We start from the raw sequence: 26,997 nt of genomic DNA, 5'->3' as shown, positions 1-26,997 counted from the left end.
AAACATCTCCTGCTGGCGGCAGCTACCTTAGGAGATAAACTGTTTTAATCAACTTCATACAAATGCATTACAAATGTGTAACAAATCATAAATTAAAGTATTGTATCAACTTCAAGATGAACATTTATCGTAGTTGCACATATACAAACTTCGCCAATCACAGAAACACGATTTATAAGCTATGAACCAATCAAAATAAAGTACTTTTTTTTTAAGAAAGTCCAAAAAGGGAGGGAGGGGGGGTATACACAGGACACATTGTTAGATACTGCAGATGATTATCCATAGGTGCAATTTCTCCACTGTCAAGATTCTCTGCAGTGATGTTTTGGGAAAAATAAATTGAAAGCTTCACAGCCTTTCTATTGGGTTTATGGTTTGTTGTCCGACCAGCCTAAAAACTTTAAAGCCTTTCTTTCTCCTATACCTCTGTAGTTTGTATATCTCTGTAGTCACAATGAACTGCCTTTGTGGGGCCTTTGAATGAGCAATTCATTGAGGTCCAGTAACACAATAATAATGCCCGACTGCCTCACAAATCCAGAATCCTGAAACGTGGTGCTGTGTTCCTGAACAGCTGGTAAGTAGCTCTGGAGCCCCACAGGGAACAGTGCTGTCTCCTTTCATGTTCACACTGTACACAGCAGACTTCAAATGCAAGCAGGAGTCATCATGTCTTCTGCAGATCGCCTCAGATGATTCTCAGTAAAGTCAGAGCTGAGCTGGGAGTCTGAGTACAGAGACCCGCTGCGAAAGATAGAGAAGATATAGTGGGAACGGAGACGTATGACATTTTTATGGCTTTCATTAACAGAAAGTTCACGGTGAAATTCTTCCATGCATCCTTTATAAAGCAGTTATTTGACTACTACTACTCAGGATTACTTGCAGGGGAGGGTTAGTTGGTGATTTAACATAGCTGGTGCCTGAGAGAAAGGTAGCAGAGCTCAACCTAAACCCCATGCAGCGTAAAAAAAATCAAGTAGATAGCTCAGCCAGCGTGACCGAATCCGAATATCGTTTCAAAATGTCTGTCCAAAGCCAGCCCGACTCATTGTGTGCCGATGGTGTCTGGTATAAAGGCTCTAGACCTGGCCAGGACATGCTAGCGCTATTTAGTCCTAATAGTCCCCGAAGTTTCTGTACTGCCCTATTACAGAAGGGAAAAAAAGTTCTCTAGGCTCAGAAGCTTGCCTAGTGCTTACTAATTGTCAGTCAACTCTCAGTTAGCAAGCTTATTAGCTCGCTTTCTAATGGCCCAATTATTTCACATAGTTTATTCAAAAGAAATTGAATGATTGACTCCTCTCTGTCTACAAACCCTGCCTCTATTGTGGGACAGTTTATTCTATGAAAGAGGAAGTTGGCTGTTGCTACACTGCTAATAACCTATGCGTCATCCATTTTGGACTTTTGGCCCATTGTTCCTTCAAAGGTCAACGCTGTCGAGAGTTTTTCTATTCATCAACTTGGCAAACTTGCAGGTCAAAGTTCGCCACATGATGAATTTGGATTGGATTTACATTACCCCACAGCAATAAATAGATTTTGCCATGAAATTTGGTGTTTTAATGTCTTGAGTGAGCCAGCCTTCAGAAAAGAGCAAAAGCGAGGACCAGGGATGCAGTATAGCAGGAGGTAATGGGCATGATGTCAATTTACCAACCCCTACCATCCCCACCATTGATCCATTCTTCTAATAATAATAATAATAATAATATGCGCTTACCCTTCAATGCAGGGTGAAGTGCAGACGGATATCAGTAGAACAGGTGCAGTAAATGAGTGTCATTACATCCACACAGTATAAAACATGATATCAGCTTCAGGAAGACAGCATTGCTCTTTTTATTTTGTTCAAAGCAATGTTGTGGTTATTGGTTTCGTCACTCCAACAAGAATCCTCAATGGCAGGGTATCAAAGGGGCTCGACAAGACATTAACCCAAACTAATTGAACGACTGCCGAGAGCTGGCACATGTGGCCAGTGTTGAATTGCTGTATCTTCATTGTGCTTTTGCATGTCGTACCTTAGGGAACACAACTGGATGTGGGGAATGCTTTATTTTTAAAAGATCATTCAAAATTAGTTTCTTCTTCTTGTTACCTTTTTGACATTTTTATTATCATTAAACATATTATTCAATTTAAGTGTTTCTATTTAATTAAACAGAATATCAGACCAAATACAGGCACTCAGTTGAGCTGTATGTAATCAGACTGAGATGGATGTGAGTATCCCTTTGATTATGCGCCTATAGCCATCATTAATGTCTGTCTGGGTGTTGCAGATCTCTCATTGCATCACATATATTTGCAGTGATGCCCTTGAATTGTTCCTTGTTTTTATCCCTCCTCTCCCTCCTGGATGGGCAGTGACCTTTGGTGGTTATTGCCGGCTTCTCCCTTTACATCAATTTAGCTTTGTCAGACTGTGATGCAGATTGATGTAGCAGAACCAGGGCTATTGTCTTTTCTCTTCCACACATTCTTCTTTCTTGTCAAAACCCAGTGCCTACATTACCCTCAATGCAACTCAACCGCTCAGAGATCCGGGTGTGTTATGCTACTTAAGGCTAATGTAGCCTCAAGCTGCAAATTTTGTAGTTTTCAGCCACGACCAACACTGGCCAATCAATCAATCAATCAATCAAATTTTATTTGTATAGCCCATATTCACAAATCACAATTTGTCTCATAGGGCTTTAACATGGTGTGACATCCTCTGCCCTTAACCCTCAACAAGAGTAAGGAAAAACTACTAAAAAACCCTTTTAACAGGGTAAAAAGAACATAGAAACCTCAGAGAGAGCCACATGTGAGGGATCCCTCTCCCAGGACGGACAGAAGTGCAATAGATGTCAAGTGTAAAGGAGAACATCAAGATAAAGGTTTTAGCAGCATTGATAAGGGTAAACATTTTGAAGCATAACTGAAGGTCAGTGAATTGGTGGATTAATGTCATTAATGGTCAAGTGTCTGAGGAGAAATACTATGTATCGAGCAGTCCTGCTGCAATCAGTCTATGGTCAGCAGCCAGCAAGATCATGATCCACCATCAAGATCGGATGCCACTATTGTCCACAGTCATTGTCCACTGCCGCCATTAGGATCCATCATCAGCTGCCACCTTGGTCGTGGTCCACCACCATTATCTGATGCCAACACGATAAAGGATCTGCCTTTATTATCACGATCAGCCAGCACGATGCAGAATCCGCCATACTGGATCCGCCATTACGATCTCTGATACGTGATCCACGGATCCTAATCCATGATGTGGCCACAGCCGCAATGACATCACTTGAGGCAATTTATCAGACTTTGTGCAACTCCCTCTGGAGCTTCAAGTTAAACAGACCATGATGTGTTAAATCGGTGGAGTTCCCCTTCAACTTAGGAAGGTGCCTTGCTTCAGAATTGGGTTTTATTGCCAAGCAGGTGTAAATATAAAAAAATACTATAAGCACCAGGCTAGGGATTGTGCAATATGTTGTTAGTAGAGAAGATCAGTAAAAACTGTCATACGTCATTGACCTCCAGCAAATTCATCACATTTGAGCTCAAATCTTAGGAGAAAATGAAGTTTAGAAAATTGTCACTGATTGGCTGATGGCAGGTTTGATTATAAACAAATATCCAATATCAGTCATTTAAACAGTTGATACATTTGACTGTATATACATAATAGACGGCCACATATAGTGAGAAGAGCAAATAAGTTTTCGAGAGCAGATCCTTTGACCTTCGGCCTGCTCCCAACCTCGGTAATTTACAGTTACATTTGTGCGCTGATTGATCTTTGCCTTTTTCTTTCTCCGAGACACAAAGATGAAAGGGTTGGAGTCACTTTTCATCCGCAGCCACTCAACCTACACATCCCTCTTCCATCACTCTACCTTTTTAACTTACACTCAAGCCGGGAATGGATTCAGTGGGTTGACATCTGTCCTGGACTATCTGCTATCAACTCTAATAGCTGCAATATTTCAAGCAGCGACACTGTGATATTATGATTATTACATATCATTTCCATTTTTCTCTTTGGTTCTGAGTCTTTGGTTTTCACCTGAAAGTGCACTGACACGGGCTGAATAATGTAGTAGAATTTCATCTCCTATGTCTTTGGTATTTTCACACACATTACTTGCAAAGCACCACAGGAGAGGCTGCCTCTCTCTCGCACGCTCCAGCTGATCCTCTCCAGGAGCTCCAGGGTCACACGGCAAACTCTCGTAAAAAATTCTGAGAAACGAGCACAAACTTTCAAATGATGATTACATGCTCCAGACGCAAACTATAGGCACGTTACATTTCTCTCACATGATTTGAAAGCTGATTATGAGTAGAAGGCAACACATGGAATACCACGGGCAGTTTTACTAACACATATCCACAGACACAAAGAGACGGCAGGAACGTCACTGGCTGCTGCGGCTGGTGCATGCTAGCTGTACACATCACTGGGGGGGGGGGGGGGGGGGGGTGACAACTTTTGCATTGTACAATTTAAGATTTGTGCCACAAGCCAGAAAAGACAATAGTTGTAACTGCAGGCCAAAATTAAATATATCAATGAAATGAAATGATTAGAGTGACATCATACACTATATTTGAATAGAAAATGCAGAAATACTGTAACAAAGGGCCACATTATTGTTTTTGTAAAATCCTTTGACATATGTGTTTATATAGGGGAAACATTTTCTTTTTCAACTCTGAGAAACCTCTAGTAATATATCTTTCAATTGTACTCTGTACGAATTCAGAGCCCATCGGCTGCTGTTGATGAATTATCCTCTGGGGGCAATGGTCAATATTTTGGGGCTTCTGGGGGTAGACAGCGGATATCTGGGCCAAGACTCTGTCTTCCGTACACTGTTCAACAGTTCAACTTGTTTATTTTATCACACAAGTCAAACTTTTATCTCCACACAAACGCAAACAGCAACACTTTTTATTTGTGCTTTAGGTCCAGAGAACATTTTGGCTAGTCTCTATCTGCATATGAATACAGACAAAGCAAAAAGCCTTTTGCCCAGGCACTTCGGTCAAGGTCTCTATTGTGGGCAACCAGAGCCTGCTCAAATGTGATTGGTCAAACTAGAAACCTGAAGGCCTCCGACCGCAAACTCTTGTCCCTCGCCTGCAGATTCTGCATATACACACTTCAAATCTGTTCATAGAGATTATACTCTGCAAAGCTCAAATGAAACAAAGTTAGGTGTTCCAGCTTCCCACAATTTTGACAGGTCTCATTTGCAGTGTTAGATTGAGGCGTCTTCCCACCTTTGGTGTGAATAAACTTACAGCTGTAATTACATGTGTTCAATGTGTCACTTCCCGTAACATACAGCTTCAGGTATGATGAAAAACAAGTCAAGTTGGTAAAGAGGGAGTCATGCGACGCACTCGCATGACTTTCTTCCATGAGCAAAGTCCATGATATTTTTACTGTGTAGCAGCACCGAAGAGGAAATCGGCCAAACACAACCTGTGTGGTTTTGGAGCTTCAAAGAGATTTAATGGAAATCAAGTAAGAGCTTGACGGTTGGGCTCACATTGAGGGTTGGGCTGCACCACAGGTAAGGGGATGTCCCAGTAGGGGGTAAAGAGTCTTCATGGAATTATAGACATTACTAGAACAAGTATTTTTGGATTACCTGCTTCCTGCTTAATCCCCAATCCTCTAAAGAGGTACAGATTGGATTTAAACCCTTGTGGGAGTACAGCCCTACATGAAATTCCCCATTAAAGACCTTATGTTCTCTGAGATCTCATGATACTTGTGTGTTATTGGTTGGTAAGCTTGTCTGATGCCATGAGGCACAATGAGCTTCCATGCAGTAATAAGCCTCTCATTTTTTTTAACTTGCACTTTTCTTTTATGATGCGTGTGTTCTCCAGCTTTCCATCTGCCCCGACAAAAGAAAAGGGTTTATGGATGGGTGGAGCAGTCTGCGCTCGCAGAGGTGCCCGGGAGCCTTGCCCAAGGGAGGCCTGTGGATAATTACAAACCATTCAACAAACACAGCTCGGCAGCTCGCTGAGACGCCCTGACGGTGAGCCAACGTAACAAGAGTACATGAGTCAGACCACGTCAGCTGCTCGGATTGTAGAGGACAGCGCAGTTGCAAGGGCAAAAAAAATGAGGTACACCTGACTCACTGAAGAGGCGGGAAGTTGAGAGGGATATGATAGTACCCCGTTCTATAAATACAGTCAACTATCACACACGGAGTACGATCACACTTCGCAGCTTGGAGACAGCGATAAAGACGGGGAAAGAAGAGGGTACGCTGGTCACAAGGGTTGAAACACCCACCGTATTTTCAGGCTCATGATCGGTACTATCAATTTTGCAATAATCATCAGCACCACCACTTATGTAATTCCATCTCCAAGGTTTACATCTAATTACCCTCATTATTAAACGTCACCTCTATCTGCACTCAGACTCGGTGTACTCACTGGACCCTTCAGTGTGTGTGTGTGTGTCTGCTACTTCGTGTCTGTGTGTGTGAGTGGAGTGTTTGATGAAATAGCTCTGCCCCACAGGGTTGATATTCTAACTGAAAAAGGGAGGGGAAGGGCTGTGGGTGCAGTGGAAAGAGCCCTGCAAAGAATCTGATGTATCAGTAACCTCAATCATGTCCCACACCCATGGCTAACCTCGGGCTAAGTTGGGGAATTAACAGAGCGGCCGGGGAGAGATGCAACACCGACTTTGACTTAGCACTTCAGAGGTGTGAGCGCTTTGCCCCCTCTGGAGAACCTGGAGAAAGACCATCGTTATACATTATTAAAACCAGAGACTTCTACCCACAGCCTCCTTCTGTTTGTGTCCCCTATTGATTTCCCATGAATTTCTTTTTGATGAGAGTATAGAGACGGACACTTTGATTACGTTTACCGTTACTCTGTGTGCGTGTGCACTTTAGCGCGTGTGCACAGGCGCCAAGGTGGAGTGAACTTACTTGTGCATTCCTGCCTATGTGCACACACGCTTCCTTCTTGGTTCTTTTATTCTTTCCCTATACTTCTTACACACCCATGTCCAACTCAATGCCATTCTGTGCCGCCTTATATTCCCCCAACAATATAACTCATATTCTTCACCATCCCTCTTTCGCATTATTTTCCTTTCTCTTCCTTTTCTCCTTTCTTTCTTTTTTTTGTTACGCTTTCATTTTGCAAATTATAGGCTTGGCATTTTGGGAAGGGCAACTCACTCCGTTGGTTCTTCACAGTTCTGTGCATTTGTCCTGCTGCCACTCCATGCGTGAAAATTAAAACAAAATAAAAATACACACAGCCAAGGGGACAAAAAATAAATCTCAGACAGCAACACTGAGCTTGACCAGAACGGGACACAAACACAAAGTACTTAATATCTGGAACACATAAAACATGGACAGCCAATAAGAGGCTTCCTTGTTTGAGGTAATTGTAGAGATAAAAAGCTCTTCCTGGGAGACTCCTCCTTTTCTCCCAACGTCTCTGGCTGATCAGGTTTCAGTGACGTTCAAAGATAAGGCCACACGTGAACAGACACATATACGCACACCCACACACACACACACTATTAGACATAGACATGAGCACCAGCCAGTGTGACCAAGTCTATACCTGTACCCTATATTTGCAAGTCCTCCCTCACACATTCTCCCCTGATATTAAAGTCATGGCTCATTCATTGCATTATTGCAATATTTTATCAAAAAAGGCCTGAAGGATCCAGGCCAAATTGAATACCCCGCAGTTTGTCAGCAAATGTGCAACATATGCACATTTTGTATTTGTTCATCAAATGGGAACCGATACCTCGGGGCATAATGTAAAAAGACATTTTGAGTTAACTTGCTTTTGTTTTAGTAAGCACAAGTCAATATGTCTGTTTTTTGCACATGATATATGCCCCATTATAAAGGAGTGCTCATAAATTCCTTCAAAGGAAATTATATGACCCCCCCTCCCGTGTCAATAATAATCACTGAAATCGGTTATTTAGCAAACATGTCATGAGAGTGATTTCCTGAACGAGATCCTGATATTGATTAGGAAAGAAAAATCGGAACGAAAGAGTTGTTCATCACAGTGACTATGGAAATGAAAAAAAGATGCATCAATATGCACGTACGTCATGTAAACACTAATACATACTTTTGAACGTGCCTAATTTCTGTATATGTTAAGCATGCACACAGACATACCTATCGTACACACACACACTGTATTAGTGCACAGGACCATACACGGACATAATACAGATATATCTATGAACATACATGCATGTATGAAGACACTGGAACGGTGAAGGTGAACCACAGAGGTTTAAGTTGCTGCTATAAACTCTGTAAGCTGTATAAAAAAAAATGTTTTCCTTTCTAACCCCTGTTGTTATTCCTCAATTTATAAATTTTGCTCTCAGTTCAAGCGATTGATTAATTTCAATCAACCCGTGATGCCACTAATCTTTCTGTAATTATTCACAGAAAAACAACAACTGATGTCTTCAGGTGTTAAAAAATGGGAAACTCATCCCAGATCAGTGTCTACTTTAAAATCTGCCCTGAAATCCTGTATGGCCAATTACATTATTATTATTATTATTATGAGTCTTGCATCAAAACAAGATTTTTTTTTTTCTATTTTGAGAAAGTTGGAACATCTTAGGTCATTTCACATTAGAAATGTGCGCTTTGTATATTTGTTTAAGCCAATCCCAAAGGTTTACAGGGGCAGAGACTCGGCCGCGGTGCGGGGGGGGGAAGTTATGTCACAAATCTCAATGCACCAATCAGGATGACTAATTCCACCGGCCACTATCAGATCTGTTTAAACCCAACCTATACATTCCAGACAAGACAAATCGGCTGAGTTATTAATAATCATAAAAATGTGCATGGAAAGGTTAAGGTGGAGAAAATCTGTAGTAACAGTGTGATATATGCTCATATATGGTCCTGTTAACTGAGACAACTGTGGTCATTCAAAGTGCAATATATTACATCTGTAGTATGAGAATGATTTCCTGAACGAGATCCTGATATTGATTCGGAAAGAAAAATGAAAGAAAGAGTTGTTCATCACAGTGACTATGGAAATGAAAAAAAGATGCATCAATATGCACGTACGTCATGTAAACACTAATACAAGGTTACATGTATAAAAGGCATGAAGATTTATTGGTAATTCTGAAACCAGTTCTGATAGGATATTTGCAGTATAATTATTATCACTGGTGCGTGTATCAGCAGGTGCTGTAAAGTCTGTACTGTAATCTGAGTCTGCGGATTTTTGATTCTATAAGACCATTTCTTTAATGAATTATTTGAGACATGAAAAAAACTATTTCCAAGTTTAAAACTACACTTTGTAACATTTAATGAGCTTTCCTCCCTTTGGGGCCATCGTCCCTGACAATCTGTTATTCCACCTTAACAACGTATTCTACCCTCAATTCGGAGACTGGAAGTCGGACCTGCTGACAACACACATTGTGCAGCAGTGACCGTATTTTGCATCATTCCCCCCCCACACACCTCCACCTCCCTCTTTACTCCACCCTCACTCCCCCACATTGTGAGCCGGGATTCATCACAGGGATGAGTAATCACACTCGTGCTCAGGTGCCTGCACCAATGATTTCACCTCTAATGATGCGGCCATCAAACTTACCTTAACTGAGCAGAAAAACATGTGGCCACCCTTGTGGGCCGCTCTATTGACAGTAATGGCCCTGTGCAAGAGGAGGAGGGAGGAGGGGGGGCTTTGTGTGCTGCCTGTCACTTGGGAAGCGAGTGCAATGAAAACTGTTGAGGTAGGAATTGATTTCTGTAGGGACAGTGGTTAATATATATTGAGCTGAGTTGATCAAATTTCCTGTGATAATCCCTTGTCAATAATCAATGGTTTCATACTTAATGGGAGCATTTACTGTGAGATAAAGAGGAGAAAAACCAAGTCCTGCTTGTAGAAAAAGGCTAAACAACTTTTTAATACAAATTAGTTCTGCACAACAATAATATATAACAATATAGTAATAGAGATAAACGAACAATAATAACAGGCCACCCCAAGTAAATTATGGAATCTGCCTCTGGAAAAAAAGTTTTTAGGTGAGACTTATTGTTATTAAATATGATCCCGAGACATTCTCAGTCTTTTCGTGAAGTGGACTCATACATTACTGTGTAGATGTAGCTATATGACCATTAATGGACATCTTGCACTGTCAGTTCACATTGAGTCTGCCCACCAACCCAATCAGTGTGCAGTCAGCCCAGAGCTCACCTCAGGTAAACTCCTGTGAATCCAGGGAAGAGCTCTGGTTGTTTTTAAATCTGATTTCTATTAAATAAATAAGGCAGTTGCTTCAGTTTAATATTCTCTTTCATCTCATTCTTTTTCTCTCCTAGTGAGGTTCCCCTGGCTTTAAACTCCCCGTCAGACAGCTGTACACTTCTAAAAACCTGTCACTCCCATTAGAAGCGCTATAGGTGATGTCCCACCCAGTAATTAACACATTGATTGATTAGTGATTGATTATCAAAACCCGCTCAGGTATACAATTGTAGTCTACACGTTGTGGCGTGGTAATCTATGAACCCATGACGCGCTGCACCCCTGATCTGATTCTGCAGGAGGATTGTTTTCAGCCATCCGATCCAGGGTTTATGTTACATTAACCTATTACCCAGTCTGCAGTCTACACACTTCTCCACGATCTGCTGCTGTTTGGGTTGCAGCGGAATAGGAGGGTCGTGGTTGGGGGGGGCAAGACGCAGAAGCAGGCGGGGTGGCAGCGGCGCGGCAGTCGAGGGCAGGCGGGCGCAGGGAAGGAACAGCTCGCTCGCTCTGGAGCGCGCCGCGCGTATAGGAAGGGGACGCATTGATTGACAATCCCGGGCACGGGGCGCCCCACGCTGCACAGACACGGAGCACCGCTAATCTCATCCTACACTCGTCTGTGTCGAGAGCATCTCTGCCAAATAGCGGCCAGATCATCCCGAGGAAAAACAAGGGACGGCTCTGCCAGTCCCCTGGGCACCGGTGTCGGAGTCTTCTCGCCGAAGACGCGGACGCGAGCAGCAGCTGCAGCTCTGCGACCCCTATCCCATCCTGTCTTTATCGGCTTTCTTTAGTGATCAGTGTCGGGCTGAGCTCAAACTCCCCTGGAAACGGGATGGACACAAGGGTCTGGTTGCACTTTGCAATCTGAGCCAAAGAAGATTTGGTCGATTTCTTCTTTTTTGGTTCTTGGAATAACAAGGAACTGCGCCTGCTGCTTTCATCGGGATCCCTCTCGGGTTACCTTTTTTTTTCTCAAGTTCCCCATAACTGTGATGCATTTGTGAGTCAAGTTGCAAAACCCTGGAGCATGTAAACGCAATTTTTTTTTGTGTTATTTGTTTGCTTGGAATAACGACGAGATCATAAGAGATCACACTTTCAGGAGTTGCATTTTTTTGGTGCGTAATTCTTGCGGTGTGTGGCCGCAGAAGTACTTGTGCCTCCCTTTTTTTTTTGTTGCGTTGAATGTCCAGTTTTTTTCGAATGGAGTAGGTAGTAGGTGATAAACACTTGAACGAAAAACGCGGGGTTTATTCTGTCTTGCCTGTGAACGAGCAGGCGGATCTGATGCGCAGATTCTCCGTAGGATGGTAAATGACTGATGGGGAATCATGAACAGCTCTTCCGAACTCGAAGATGGCACTCGGCATAAAAACCAGGTATGTGATTTTACGCACAGTGTTGGTGAAGGAGTGGTGCATCTGTTGGTGCAGTGTTTCCACGCGGAGTTTGGTGATGTGGCTCTCGGGTGAATCTCTGCACAGTGTAGCTGCAAATGAGCTTTTCTTTTTTTTTTCCTTTTTTTTTTTGTCGAGACTCCCCGGGCTCTGGCACTTCTGTTCCTGCCACAACGTCTAAATCCACCCGCACACCACTAAATCCCTGGTTACTTCCAGGCTCGGATGTGTTAGTCTGAAATGACTCAGGTTGCAAACAGAAGAAGTGAGCGGGATGCAGCTGAATGCACGGCAGGGGGATTAGTATATATTGTGCGTATAGGCCGGTGGATGTTTGCGCATCTTGGCTCCGTCTTCCCCCCCTAAAGACAATCTCACATTTCATCCTTTTGGACTGTGCGTAAATTGAATGCGATTTAATGGCGGGCTCGCGTTTGTGGTGTTTAGATTCGAAACATGGCACACACACACACACACACACACACACACACACACACACACACACACACACACACACACACACACACACACACACACACACACACACACACACACACACACACACACACACACACACACACACACACGCGCGCACAGACACCCCTCCATCCGTGGCTATTAACACTCCAGAGCTCTTTAGGCATGTCTTCCGCACGGATGGATTGAGACGGGAGCGGACGTGCGTGGTGTTGTAGTCAGGCAGGCAGGCAGTCAGGCTCACTTTGGGGAATAGTCGATTTGTTTTCACAAGGTCAGTAGAGGGTTATTGACAGTCCATAGGGGAAAAGGCGCTGCTCTGGAATCGGATTTCTGGGGCCAATAAAGCTTGGCACCTTTAGGAAACTCACCCAGCATGGCTTACCTCCTCCTAATGAGTGTTGAGGACGGGTTTTAGTCGTTTATGCGTCATCACTGGGCAATTATGTTGGCTAAAGGTGCTGGTGTGAACTTCCACAGCCATTGCAAGTAGATGAAATCAGCAATGTTACATTCTTACATGTGTTGGTGCTTTGGAGCAGCGGTCTCTGCTTTATGGTCCAAATAAGTGAGCAGATATGAGGAGAGGTAACAGCAGGGAATATAATTTGGAGGGTAATGAGTTTTGCTTCACAGATATCCATCTCTTTCACCCCCTAATGCTTTGCAACAACCCAGCTCACTCCAAACCACTGCATTATAAATGCATTTGCTCTGGGCTGCTCTTCGATTGGCGGAGTGTGGCATTGAGCACAAGTAAAAACATTTGTGAGACATTTTTCTTGGAATTTTTCAAAGCTCGGCAGGTGTCACATGATACTCGGCTTCCTGTCTCCCTGCCCTGTGCTTCTGTTGATTTCCATGGCTCGGTCTGAGTCATTTCTACGGTGGCACTTTGAACCGGGCTGTGTTTCAGCGCTCTGTATAAGGTGTAATCACATTAGTCGTTAGTATCGATTAAGACGAGGCTGCAATGAATCTTTCATATATTACAGTTGGCTGATTGTCATTGGTATGAGATGGAGTATAAGTCCAGTTTGCCTACATGTCTACAAGAACTACTTAAAGGTCACTTAAATTGCAAATGCAGCTTCCTTGGGTTTTAATGTGATGTGCTTTAATGTGTGTGCCCTGTAAATCTAAAAATAAAAGAATAAATGCAAAGAAAACGTTATCTGATGAGATGAATTTAGGATATTAAAGCTTGATTATTTAGTTTTCCTCAAACTCACTGAAAAGAAAAAGGCATCTGAGTACTAAGGCCTGAGACTGAAAACTCCAAAATATGTCCCATAACCCTCGGGATGACAGAATGAGGAGACGTCGGATGAGACGAGAGGTCGTTGGGAAATGACTAATGCTGCTATCTCTCCCCTCCGCTCCCCACATCTACCTGTCTCCTTCTTCTGCAATTGTTATTTTGCTGTCACACATTCATTTTCTTTCTCTCTGTGTGTGTGTGTGTGTCTGTCTCCGTCTCTCCGTAATCTTGAGAGCAGTAACACTGAGCGTTTATCTCCAGCCTGGCTGTATTGACACAGTCATTTCAGACTCAGTGGGGAGGGATCGGGCAATAAGAGATCTCTTGTGGTCTCTGTTTGTTTTGATATTACAAAACAGGCCCGACCATTTGTCTGGTAACTCTACGGTGTTTGATCCGTTGCTGTAGGTGCGCCGTCACCCGTGTCGCTTTAGAACAGGTGGAGGCCAGTCAGAGTGAAATGGAGATTCGCCTGCAACTTGAAAAATCTGCCATGAAATGTAATTCACAGGATTATAGAAAATGCAGAGTGGGACTATGCATGCTCAGATATGTGTTTAATTCATGGGTATAGAAATGGGACATTTAGTAGGAACAAAATGGCCACCGTGAGTTACAGAATTATAGTATTAGAGATGGGAAACTGAGATTAGTCAAGGTGGCTGTTCACCATTACCGCCTCTGCAATGTGAGGAATATTAAACTGAAAACTGGGCTTATATATCTGCTCAGGAGAAACTAAGTGATCTCATAAGAAACACAGAGGACTTTTGTGCTGTAAAAACAACGATATTGATTTTTTTTTTCGGGGGGTGCCAGCTAGATTTCTTATAGGGCTGTTTGTTATATGTGTTTCCATGGTATCATTCTTAAATCCGCCATGAACTGAGTTGTAGACATTTGTTTGTTTGTCTCACTGTAATGATTTCCCCCTCACAAACACACAAACCCATCACATCTTTACAGGACATTATGTGTCTGTGCCACCTTCCTCTTCAACACATGCATGGGCACATTCACACACACACAGTTTAGCAAGGAAGCCAGCGAGGCCCAGTGGGGTTGGAGGTAATCGATAACACACTGAGAACTCAAAACTTTCCAAAGAACCGAGAGGACTGTTTGTGTATTGGTAGAAAACCACAAAATACAGCCGCCAGCTCCCACACTGGATTGCAACAAGCTTCACTTTAGAACCGTGGACCAACACAAATACATCAAAGTCTCACAATGAAATCAATAAGTTAGCAAATCACCTAACTATGGCTCGGATCTCTGTCGGGATTGATCAATCTGCACCGGCGCACTGCAATACACCTCACCCCCACATGTGGCAACTGTGGTTCAGGCTCAACCTACAGAGCTCCATCATCCACACATCTTCCTACAGATAGCTCATAATTATAGCCAAAACAACTTGTGAAAAACATCTAATTGCAGTTTCTCTATGCAAATGTACAGGAGTGTGGCGAGCATAATTATAAACATATTGTATAAAGCATCTGTTTGTTGGTGTGTGGACCTCGAAAGTTTTTTTTCTTTTCTTGAAAATAGTCTGAAAAGTAAACATGTCTGTCTATGACCATAAGAAGTATTTACCACATATATGGGTCTTTACGGACATGAATGTAACATTCCCAGTGTTTGGTCATAATTTGTCAGTTTCACAATGAAAAATGTTATTTTTGCTACATTGTAACTATTTGCATGGTGCTCGCGCTATCGTCCATAAAGTTTTTACTGTCCATGCAGAGAGTGACTTTATAGTTTCAGCTAAAATGTATCTTTCCCACACAAGAACTTGTCTGTCACTATTAAGTCCGTGCACCCATCACTTGGAATCTGTTGCACATGAGAGCAGCGTTCGTGGACGTGCATCCCTACTATACTGCCACAGATGGAAGTAATTCTGTGGGAAACACTGAATGCCACTTAGCTAGTTGGCGGAGACATACAGCTGGGATGTGGTAACTCTGCTTCTCTCAATCTAGCCAATTATTGTCCTTATTGACTAAGACATATTTGACGTCGCTCAATAGTATTCTAATGTAATTATTACCTTTGAAGTGGCTTCATCTATATTGGTATCAACTTTAAAGTTGGACACTAATGATAGTAATGGCCAAATGATAATTTGCAACTTAGTGTTTTTTACATGGTCCAGTGCCGCATCGCAGCTGTAAATCCTGGAAGTCCATATTTCTAGGTTTTAGTATGAACAACCAAACACATCATTGTTTATATTTTCAAACTTTAAAACCACGTCAAACTTCATGTAGCTTTATAGACACAACCCTTATAGACATTAGTATGCAGAGAGTGATCATTGTGACTAGACAACAGCCACAATTTCTTTTTCGATGTTCAGTCTATATGCAAATAATTAAAGTTAATTAACTAAAACTGAGTAAATTGCCAGCTTTAACTTCATCCTTTGCTGCAGCTTGTGAATTCATATGGAAGTTATAATTTTTGTGATTTAAAAATTGCGACCTCTCCAATCCCAATTTAGAATAATTGTTCGAGCCAGTGCAGTATCTTTCTAAATTATAAGATGATACATAATAGGTTTGTGTTTCTTAGACTTCTTGGTTACTACTATGTGCCGCTAACGTATGCAATAGCTCTTCAATCACAGCACAATAGTGGGTTGAGAAGTGGAGCCTGCGACTGTGGGCTGTACATGTGAGATGTGGGCTGTCTGGTTTGGTGGATACCCTTGTCAAACTAATGAACCTGCTGAGCTGGCTGGAGGTATAGGAGGCAGTGTGGACTGGAGCAGAGCGGAGCAGAGCAGAGTGAGTTCCCTGGTTCACTGGGCCTGTAATTTCCCTGTGGGGGGTCCTGCTATGGCGGCGGAGCAACTCTTAACAACTTCAGATTCTGTCTCTCCCGCCCCGCGCTGGGGTGTCATCAAGGGAACACCCACCGGCAGAAAGTTTTCCAGCCCCAGAAGAGCTTCAATCCACTTGCCAGATCACAAATCTGAAAATGCAGCAGGCGGATTTGTTGATATATATATATACACAAAGTCAGCTTCTGAAAACTGGACAATATTCACGTTGTTTCTCATTGAGCTGTAGTTTTCTCAGCTTCGCACGTAGGCGTCGTCCCCCGTACAGATGTAAGCTCACAAGAGGACTCCCAGTGTGAGATGTGTTTAACACTTGTAATGTGAGGGTCTGACGGGGAGTGCAAGGTTTTTCTGTGTGTGTGCGTCATGTCTTGTTCTGTTTGTCCGGCTATTCATAGATCACAGTTGTCGGCCTCAGTATGTGTTTCACAGCTGCGAGGTATATAAAGGGAGAGTTTGATATACTCGTATGGGTATGTGCATGCCTTCACTTGTTATGATCATGTGCTTCAACACCAGTGCCTTCCTTTTAAACAAGAGTACGGGGGTGGGAGTGGAGGGAGTTATTTGGTTTATCAAGAAAGAAAGGGGGAAAAAAACAACAACCCCTCAGTGTCATTGATTTCACTTTGCTTCTGCTCTTCATAACAACACCGCCTTTATATTGGCATGCACCGTAATGAATTTCAAAGCCTAGAGGCTTCACTTTGTTTTTCATCTTCGGTGGACATGTTCATCTCACACACAACTGCTCTTCTAATCGCCTCCCTTCTTTTTGATCCTTCTTATCAATATCATCTTTGTAGCTTTTGGACGTATGCAGTGCTATATAAGCTTTGTATTGAAACACATCGCCCTGGTGTTGTTGAATTGTGGGATCTAAACGTAAGTGGCTTCACAGGAGTGTGGGCCTATTGTTAGAATGAAGGCATGAATGTGTGAGAGGAGTGTGTGTGTCGGTGGATCAAAGTGGTAACGAGCAATTTACTGTCAAGTCGTTACGTAAGTGAAGAGTGCTTTTGCATAGAAGGTGATTTTGTGCTTTAATGGAGCTGCGTGTTATTTTGTTTTTCTGCTGCATACAGATGGAGCCATTTTGTGGAGCGTGCATGCTCGGTAGCCCGGCGAAGCTGCGGCTTTACTAGTGTGAAGGTCATAAACGGCAGCAGCTGTCCCGTGTGCTTTTGGCCTTGGTCATCCTCTATCTGCCTTTGTTATCTGACCCTCGCTCTCCTCTGTATCTTTTTTTTCCTCATTTTCTCCCATTCCCATATCTCTTGCTGACATGAAGAGACTGGATATTTCAATATCAGATTTCTGGTGGTGCAATGTGGCCAGAAGGCTTTGAGAGAAAACAGGAGAGCGGCAAGGAAGGACAAGAACAAGAGGAATGAAAAGCAGAAGTAAAAGAGAAAAAGAATGAAAGTAAGAGCCCAGACCAGCGAAATAAAAGAGTGACCCAGAGTAGAAAGGGCACGGGAGTGTTGGGAGGTATGAATCACAGTAGGTCCCACATCAGTGTGGAGCAGACAGCAGGCTAGCTGGGGGCACATGTACCTTTTGCAGGATGACGCAGATATATTCCAGCTGCTCAAAATCCCACAACCGTCCAACAAAGGCTTGTTATCAGATATACCACACACTGCCGTTGGAGGGAAAGCAGCCCTTTTTTCCCGGTCGACTCTTGGATCAGTTACAAGCCTCATCACGGAAGCCCCAAAGCATCACCAGGGGCTCAATCGGATCCAAAACAACAGCTGCAATAGGAAGTGCAATAAGTAATTGATTCATGATTCTTGGTAATTGTGTTGATTTTGTGCACTATGCATGCTTTACCTTTCGTGCACCTTTGTCCGTGAGAACATGTAGATGCACTTACACATCTGCATTCACAGTAAATGTGGGTAGGCATAATGTAGATGTTCCCCATAGCTGCTTTCCTCCTGTGTTTGTGTGTCTTTAAAGGAATCTGAAGAAGGTAAAGCTGAGTAGGGAACATTAGGGAGGCACTGCAGGGCAAGGTTATACTCTACCTCCCAGAGCATGTATTGACAGATGTGTCAGCAAGCTGACCTGATGGGCAGGGTTTCACAGTAGAGGAGCTAAAAGTGTTAGAGAGCGAGGGAGGGATGGAGGGAGAGATGGAGACTGGGACAGCTAAGGCATTAGATTTCCATCTGCAGGATTCAGCCCCGCATGCTTGTTCGTGTGTTAAGACCAGGGTTTGCTGATGTTGTGGGGACCTATATCTGTTTGCACAGGCACATTACATGGACATAACATAAATCTAAAATCTTAAATGGGAAAATAACATTATAAGGTTAAGATGGAGGTAAAGGTTTGGGTTAGGCAAGTAGTTAGAGGAAGTCCCAAGGAAATACAAGCTACATCCATACTACTATGTTGTCATTGTAAAACTGACATTTCAAACTAAAAACCTTGTAGCATGGATGTAGCCTAAGTCAATGTAATGTCCACTAAAGACTGTTTGTGTGGGTGCACATACATACTGTACCTGCTCAGGAGGGAAGAGCTATGAAAGTGGCAAAAAAGACTCACAAAGGAAAGATAAATGTGTATATTCCTCAAACTCTTTTATTCCTGAAGAACGTAATATCACCATTCTGCAGTTTTTCACTTTCACTTTCCTGCTAAATCATCATTAAAAATGCATTGGAAATTACCTGTGAGAGACAGAGGAGAGGTGTGCAGAGCAAGGGGAAAAGAGAAGGGAGGAAACCAGGAAGAGATGAGTGGAGTGAGGGATGAGAGAGACAGGTGGAGTGAGAGACGAGAGAGACATGTGTAACAGACTTCTGTCACCTTGATGGACACTGAGCTGGACCCGTTCCAATGACTGATTGGACACTATCTCCATATCTCCGGCGAGAGGTGTCCAATTTTCTCGCTCTGATTTCAATCTGGGAGTTAAAGAGCTACATTCATCGGACACTAGAGTCTTCATCAAATAGAGATTTGAGATTGGGACCAATCCTTGCCACAAGATAATACTTTTTTTTTTTTTTGTGTTCCCCACTCATCATTAATCAATGCTCATACATGCAAGCACAACAAATGGCGCGCACGCACGAGCGCAGTTCCTGATGGGTTACGTGTCCGACTACGAACGCAAACGGGGCAAAGTCTGTAAATAATAAGGGAATTAATTAGACTATGAAAATGCAGTGAATAATTTATGATGAATGGGGAAGTTTAATCAAGCAATCAATCTACACTGGCAACAGCATCTGGAGCAGAAGAATGTTACAGGACAGAGGAAAGGGGAAGAGAACGCAGTCGTTACTCAACATAAACCAGTTTAACGCACAATCACACTGAAAACGGCTGTTATACAGATAATGCCCCGCAGCTGATAAAAAAAGCGAGACTAGTGTTTTGCATCTGTTTAGCGCAGAGAGGGCCTTTTCATCCAGGTATTCAAGTGCCTGTGATTGAGCTGCGTTGTTCTCTCATGCTCGCTAGTGTCTCCGAAATCCCATTATTGGGATCTCCTCTGAGCCAAGCAGAGTCGTTTCAGCTGAAAACCGGCCTCGTATATTTACCCGCTAACGACTTGCTTAAGCTAACAGAGGAAACATAATAGCGTCATTATGGGCCGGGCAACATCAGGTGTCTCAAGGTTAATAGCAGCATTAATTGAAGGATGAAGGCAGAGCGATACTGTTGTCCGTGTTAAGATGTATTCTCGATTTGTGACTTGGATGCAAGAAAGAAAGAATCAATCATTGCCTCGTTACGTGATGCCGTGTGTCGGAAAAAACGACCAGTTCATTTTCAACAGGAGTCGAACATGAAAGATGAAGTGATGCCTTGCACCAAAATGTAAAATCCTGTCTTTTCTAAATGCATCCAAAACTAAGGCCAATAAAGCTAGTAAGCATATCTTCAGTATAATTCATGCAAAAAGCCCTCAAGGTAAAAAACACACTTCGTTCATTCCGCCGAAACTGAGATTCAATGTTTTGTGAGCAGCCGAATGAGAAGAAAACTACACGATGGAGATTATGTGACTGACAGGAGGAGGAGAAAAAAACATTACGAGTGATTTAGCAGAAAGACAAAAAAAAGAAATGATGCATGAAAAATATCCAACACTGGAGGGAGGCACAAAAGGATGCAGAGACGTATTTATTGCAGCTACCCTATTAAACTGTTATGACAAACTCATGGCTAATATATTAACAGACTTATCCACTCACATCCATTATTTATTCATCATCAAAAATTCAATCTGGCAGACTGTGTGCCATTATTCAGATGGGCTGGGGGAAAGTGGCACATTTGAATAAATGAGAATTGTCGGCCTCACCCCGGTGGTTTGTTTTTATTCCGAAAAAACCCTTTAAATGATTCAAACATTGAATCAATCAAAAGAAAAATGTAGGAGGTGGATTGATGAGAAAAGAAAATCCCACCCCTTGCTCACATAGCTGGAATCATTATATCTTTGGGAAGAAACATTTTTAATGTTCATGACCCATTAGGAAAAAAAATCCAACTCATCAGAACTGTTGGAAGTGGCTCCGTCAAACACCATCTGCCTCGTGTTTTTTTCATCAGCAGAAAAAGAAGATGTTATGTTCCCTGCACGTTTCTAACTAGCATCCCATTTCAGGGCGCTGAGCCCCGCCACGGCCGCAGCAGATACAAGCTGTTTACTGTATTTGGTTTGTCTTGTTTCCTATGGTGAGGTTTTTGCACCTCTCTGCAATACCTAAGTCTGAATGAGATTGGATATGGAAATGTAGAGTACTGCGGATCAGTAGTTTCTGCTGATGTTGTGGAACTTGGCAGCGCGGAGAACGGGACATATTCCTCTGAGAAACAAACAGTCGCACATACCGACACCTCAGCGTGAGCAGACACATAAAACCAGACACACGCACACACACACAATCCACCGTTACGTTACAGGGGGAAAAAAAACAGCCACACTTACAATGAGCAGCTGTAAACCTACAAATTTAAAGTGTGGGAAAGAATACTTGAAAATGTCTATTGTGCGAAAGGTATTGTAGGGGGATATAAACAGAGGAAATATACAGGTTACAGTTTAAATCCATCCATCCATTATCTCACGGGGGGAGATGGAGCCAAACTCAGCTGACATTAGGCGGGGGGGGAGACACACTGGACAAGTCGCTAGCGTTTCCCCAGGCGCACAGACAAACAACTCATTCACACCTTGGACAATTCAGAGTCGCTAATTAACCCAACATTTCAACTGACATTAATCTTGTTATTGCCCAGACACAACATAAGTGCCCATATCTTCCCCGAGTAGCCACAACCAAACTATTTGCTAAAGTCAGTGCTTATTATTTAAAGAAGAGCAGTTCTCTAGCTTCAGGGTGGACAAGAGGCCAAAGAAGGGCAACCTCATCTACCGCAGATTTGCCCATAAAGAAGAGCTTACAATGACCCAATGTCATGGCCAGCACAGTCGCAGTGTTTACTTGTGCTGTAATTGGATCCTGATGATACAATATATGACAAGTGGTCAAAAGCACAAGCTCAAATCTTCATGACCTTTAGAAAGATTGACCGATAATCGAAGACCAGTTTTGGAAATTATTTTTGTTTTGTATCTCAATCTCTACCTTTCGAGTTCTCCAAGCATTTAGGCGTTATCTCTTGGTGGTGTAAGCAAAAACAACAGCTTCAGTATAGTGTGTCTATCATTTTACAAAACAGAGGTGCAATATGTTCAGGACCAGTATTTCCTGTCCACTCATAGTGTATTTACTTATACAACTAGAATGGTATTAAGTGCATACACTACCTCCCACAGTCCCTTTCAATTCAATCAAGCCTATATATAGCTAAGCCCAAAAAACAAAACAATGCAGACCATGAAATCATAATCTTCATTGTGGAACAATTATACTTATTTTTTTCCATTAATATCCGTCCATATCTTTATTCCCTGGGAAATCGTGTTGCAATGTTACAAGTTGCCTATTACACCTCCTAAAATCTTTGTTCCTCAAAATTACAAATTCAAGAGGCTGTTCGTGAAAAGATTCATGGCCTTAAAATAAAATTTATAAAATGGAACTATTTTTCAGTCTGGCAATCGTTCAGTTTTTAGGAGCAAAGACTGTTTATTTTGCTCAAAATATGTCTTTCATCATCAGACTCAGGGGGGAGATGTCAACGGGTTTAAAAACTTGATTTTCACCAGAGGTGGACTTTAAAAAAAGTGATAAAATAAAAATCGTCGACCTGCCCCTGTGACAATATTTAGAGGGTTCTTTCTTGGCCAATATCCCATCCAGTTTTCAGCAAATCCGTTCAGTGGTTTTTGCTTAGTCCTTCTGACAAACAGTTGAGCGCACACCTCCACCAAGGCCCAACAGACCCCTCAAATTTATCAAGATCAATTAATTTTTCCGAACAAATCCTGGATCCGCCCCCCTGATTTGGATCTGCACCAAAGTTGAATGTGTTGGGTGAGTTTTGTAGACATTCGTCAGGTTTGTAGACATTCGTTCAGTTGTGTTTGTGTAATCTTGCTTACAAACAAACATACAAACCATTTAACAAACGCTAAGGAGTGAACATAACCTCCTTGGCGAGGTATGAAACCATAGAACACTTTTAATGGGTCTTCCCAGTCATTGCTAATATTAAGTCATGTTGTTGTATCCAGACTTCTCATCTGAACATTTCTGCATCCTTAAGCTTTTCTTTTGTTATTATAGGATAGACAATTTTTCTTCTTTAACTTTAGATTGTAAATCTTAAATGGACATTTTCTGTTTGAATTGTCAGATAATTGGGTGCTTGTAGTTCCAGCCTGAGAAAGCCTGCTATTATAAAAAGCCATTATAGAGCCTGTCAGCACCGTACAGTATCTCAGCCATTTGTCTGTCACCTTTAGTCAAATCTTCCTTACAGATGCAATGACTAATAGATGAAGGTAGTAAGAGACGGGGATGGACTACAGAGAGAGAGAGAGAGAGAGAGAGAGAAAAAAGAAAAAACTTTTTTTTTTTAACAAGATTGAATATGTGACTCGATGGGAACCATACCTGTCACATAACCACTTACAAATCATTCTTTAGCTTGTTTTTGGTTCATACGGTGTCTTTCTATAATCCACGCCGCACGTTAAATCCCGTGCTCGCTCTCTCAGCCTCGCTCACTTTGGGGAATGGAATCTGGCAGGCTCCTCACAGGCTCCTATAATGTGCTAACATAAGAAATCAATCAGACTCACACTACTTCTACAGCCCCTCTGCTCACATTGATTCATTGCAAATGTGTTGAAAATGAAGAGAGAAACTCTTTAGCACCGTGGGGCGCTGTGGTCAAGGGGAGTGGCTGCGAAGAGAGAAGGATGACAGGTCAGGGGTGAGAGGTGAGGTGAGGGGGGGGGGGGGGGGGTCATAGGCCGGCATTCACCTCGGGGTCAAGGCACGTGTCTGTCATCAGCCAGCCGTGCAGAGGACAGGATGATGATGTCATTTTTTTACTGGAGGAGGCTGTGTGTTGTGGTTTTCCAGTGTTCGGGGCATGACTGCTGCTGTCAGCCTTGGAGAGCAGGATGGGGTAGAGGTCACAGAGATGGTGGTGCCTCAGTCTCCCATCAGACATTATCAGTACAATAACCTGTCCAATGTATGGAAAACTGGGGCTGGGCGATATGGCCAAAAATGATATAGAGATGAAAATGTTGATATTGATAATTATCACGATTAATGCCACATTATTATTTCTTTTAAGTGAAGGTTTTGGTTTTAAAGTCTTCTTTACGAACAGAGAATAAAGAAAAAGATTTTATAAACCGGAGGTAGATTGATTACGAGCCCGTTCAGACCTGGTATTAACCTCCATCCTGAGGGGTCCATTCACAAGTGGACAGTTAGGGTGTGACAAAATATCGCTCTGGCAACATATCCTTGTCCTGACTCATTAGATATAATTATCGCTACGCTGGTGCCAGATAGATAAACATATATCGTGATGTATGGTCATGTGATTGTCTTGTTATATACTGATTATCGCAGAATCGCCTTGTTGTGATATCATCGTTATCATCGGCCGTGTATTGCGATTGTATTGTGAGTTACCCTGCTATTCCCACCCCTAGTGGTCAGTGCACAGATTTGAGCGCACCCAAATGCGTCCTGAGATCCTACCACTCATAGGTGGTCTGGGACGACACATTCTTTTCGCTGTGTGAATACAAATACATCCTGGGCCACATATGAAGCAGCACCTACTCAGCTGACGTCTCTGACCTGCTACGGTTTAAACATGTTTTTATGCTTCTCAGTGACCAATGGCAGGTCTGAAAACACATATTTAATGCTGTCGGACTGTGATTGTGTTTCTCAGGATGGATGTTTTTACCAGGTCTAAACTGGGTCTATGTGTTATGCCATTATATCGATTTATATATTTGAATCCTTGTTCTATTGCTCAGTCCTACCTGCAGCACGGTATTTTATTTATTGTAAAGTTCCCATCGTGTGTGTTGAGCCTGCTCATATTATTCAAGTTATAAAACATGTGAATCACCTTTGTGTCATAGTGTGCTTCAACAAAACTCAACTCAGCTCTCTGCATTTTCCAACCGTGCCCTTGATTCACGAGTATCGCTGTTAAAACGTGGCATCTCTTTCAAAAGAATCCTGCTGTTTTCTAAACAGAATTATTACCATATTCAAGTGCTAATTTGTACCTAATGCATTTGATAATGGATTTTTGATGTTGCTTATTTGAGTCACTCTCAGTCTCAACATTTTTTAAAACTCAAAACAATTTATCTCTCCATTGCCATTCAATTATGATTCAGAGCAATTTCATATTTCATGCTCAGACAGCTCAGGGGGGAGAATATGTACAGCGATGCCTCAGCAGTAAATTTGGTTTCCTATTTTATAAATCTCAAGAGTGAAAGGCTTGTTTATCCATTTAGAAAAAAGAAGACAGTCGCAGGGGGGCTCAATGGTGGCTTGGTGTACTTATATCATGGGCATACACTTAGAGACACCAAAGGGGGCTGATGGAGATGAGGATTGAAGTGGATTACTGAAGATAGGACAGCACTTCACAGAGAATGTAGTCTTATTTTTATATTAGGCTTTCACAAAACACTCGTGCGGGGGGGGAGCATACGTCCGTCCCTGGCCATATGCAGCTCAGCGGAGCGGCGCGAGGTCCGCTCCCTCTGCGGGGGCCGGCGGGCTGATTGAAGGGGTTAAAGAGGGAGATTAAAGTGATAATGTACATCTCTAATCCGCAGCACTTTAAGAGGGCAACGAGGCGAAACCGCCTCCAACCACGGAGCTGGACATGAAACGGGTGCATCGGTGGCCGTCAGGGTCAGCCATCGCCATGGCAACAGATTATTCAGAATAATTATCCGCCATATGTGCCGTGTCACAATTACAAGTTGACTGTGAGCCGGGTCAATGGTCAAACGCTGATCAGAGTATTCGGGCGGTGGCGAACGTAACCCCTCCGCGCTGTTTATTAGAAGCAAGTTCAGCTTGTCACATCTGTCGCATGCGCTCACACAATCTCACCTTCACTGTGCTTATTAGCACTTATCCTCCGACGCTGCCAGCTACATCACTTTGTCGCAGTGGCTTACTCTCAGTGTCTTTGCACGCCGAGCTTTCAATAGCCCCTTTTTTTCCCCCCTCAATAATAAATGTTACAAAATGGAAATCTGGAAATGCATAAAAAAGGATTTATGATTTCAATCAGAGTACTAAGCTCCTTGAATCGACTTTTTGGCTGAGTAGCAAGGGAAGGAAGTGACTGTGGGAGGAGAGTGCATGTGCAAAATGTGAGCTGACAAGAAGCTTGGAGGAGGGAATCAAAAATATAAAAAAAACGTTGGTGGTTTGTTCTCGTGACCGAAGCTTCCATTAGGAGTCCAGACGTTTTAACTCATCACTGCAGCTCTCCCGCAGGAGTTTTACTCAGAATGCTTCATTTCCCATAAAGCCGTGTTCACACTGGCACCCTGGGAAAAGCGGCAACAAGGTGCTAAGTGGTTTATCCATTATAGTGGATCATTTATTCTGTCACTGCAGCTCATGTGAGAAAAGTCGTTTGAAGTGAGATACCACTCGATGCCGTTTACCTTCCCCGGGAGCAGAGAGGCCAATAGCATCTTTCAAAATCACAGTTAATTAATATTGTTAGTTATTAATCGGAGTAATATCAAGTAAAACAGCTGTTATTGTTGTTTTTCTTACTAGGCACATAAAATAGTCTGCGACAAATCATCCTCAAGTCACCTGTGCTCATCTTTATTCAGATCGCGTCTCGCCCTCTAATTGTGGATTTGGTATGGAACAGTTTGAGGACCCCCGAGGGAATTGTGCAAAACCTGACAGTGGCTTTAACTGTTTTTTTTTGTTTTTTTTTAAACACTCACAATACCTCAGGGTTTTTACTGCAAGCTGTCAGACAGTGTAAAATGCACAATGACACCACCTTCCTCCGATCAAATGTGTCACATCCAGCCAGGAAGGATCGCAGGGTGCGGGCACTTCCGACATGTTTGCTGGAGAGGGGGGGGCCTGGATGTGTTCAGACAAGCCACTCAAGTTTAAATGCCAATTAAGGCCCCTGCACGCGCCGCTGTGGATATCTGCGGTCTATTAGAT

General features: G+C 42.8%; 1 protein-coding gene across 2 annotated transcripts in view; it reads left to right on the top strand.

Annotated features, from left to right (window-relative positions):
* Positions 1–10,787: 10,787 nt before the first annotated feature.
* Positions 10,788–26,997, top strand: part of fibcd1 (fibrinogen C domain containing 1) — a 111,241-nt gene continuing 95,031 nt past the window's right edge. For both annotated transcript variants that reach the window (XM_034602661.1, XM_034602660.1), the window contains exon 1: positions 10,788–11,735. In XM_034602661.1, coding sequence (XP_034458552.1) covers positions 11,688–11,735 — 48 coding nt within the window. In that variant the 5' untranslated portion in view covers positions 10,788–11,687. The remainder of the gene's footprint in view (positions 11,736–26,997) is intronic.

This window comes from Hippoglossus hippoglossus, chromosome 12 (assembly GCF_009819705.1).
Source record: "Hippoglossus hippoglossus isolate fHipHip1 chromosome 12, fHipHip1.pri, whole genome shotgun sequence".
Classification (NCBI taxonomy): domain Eukaryota; kingdom Metazoa; phylum Chordata; class Actinopteri; order Pleuronectiformes; family Pleuronectidae; genus Hippoglossus; species Hippoglossus hippoglossus.
This window is presented reverse-complemented; position numbering and strand designations above follow the sequence as displayed.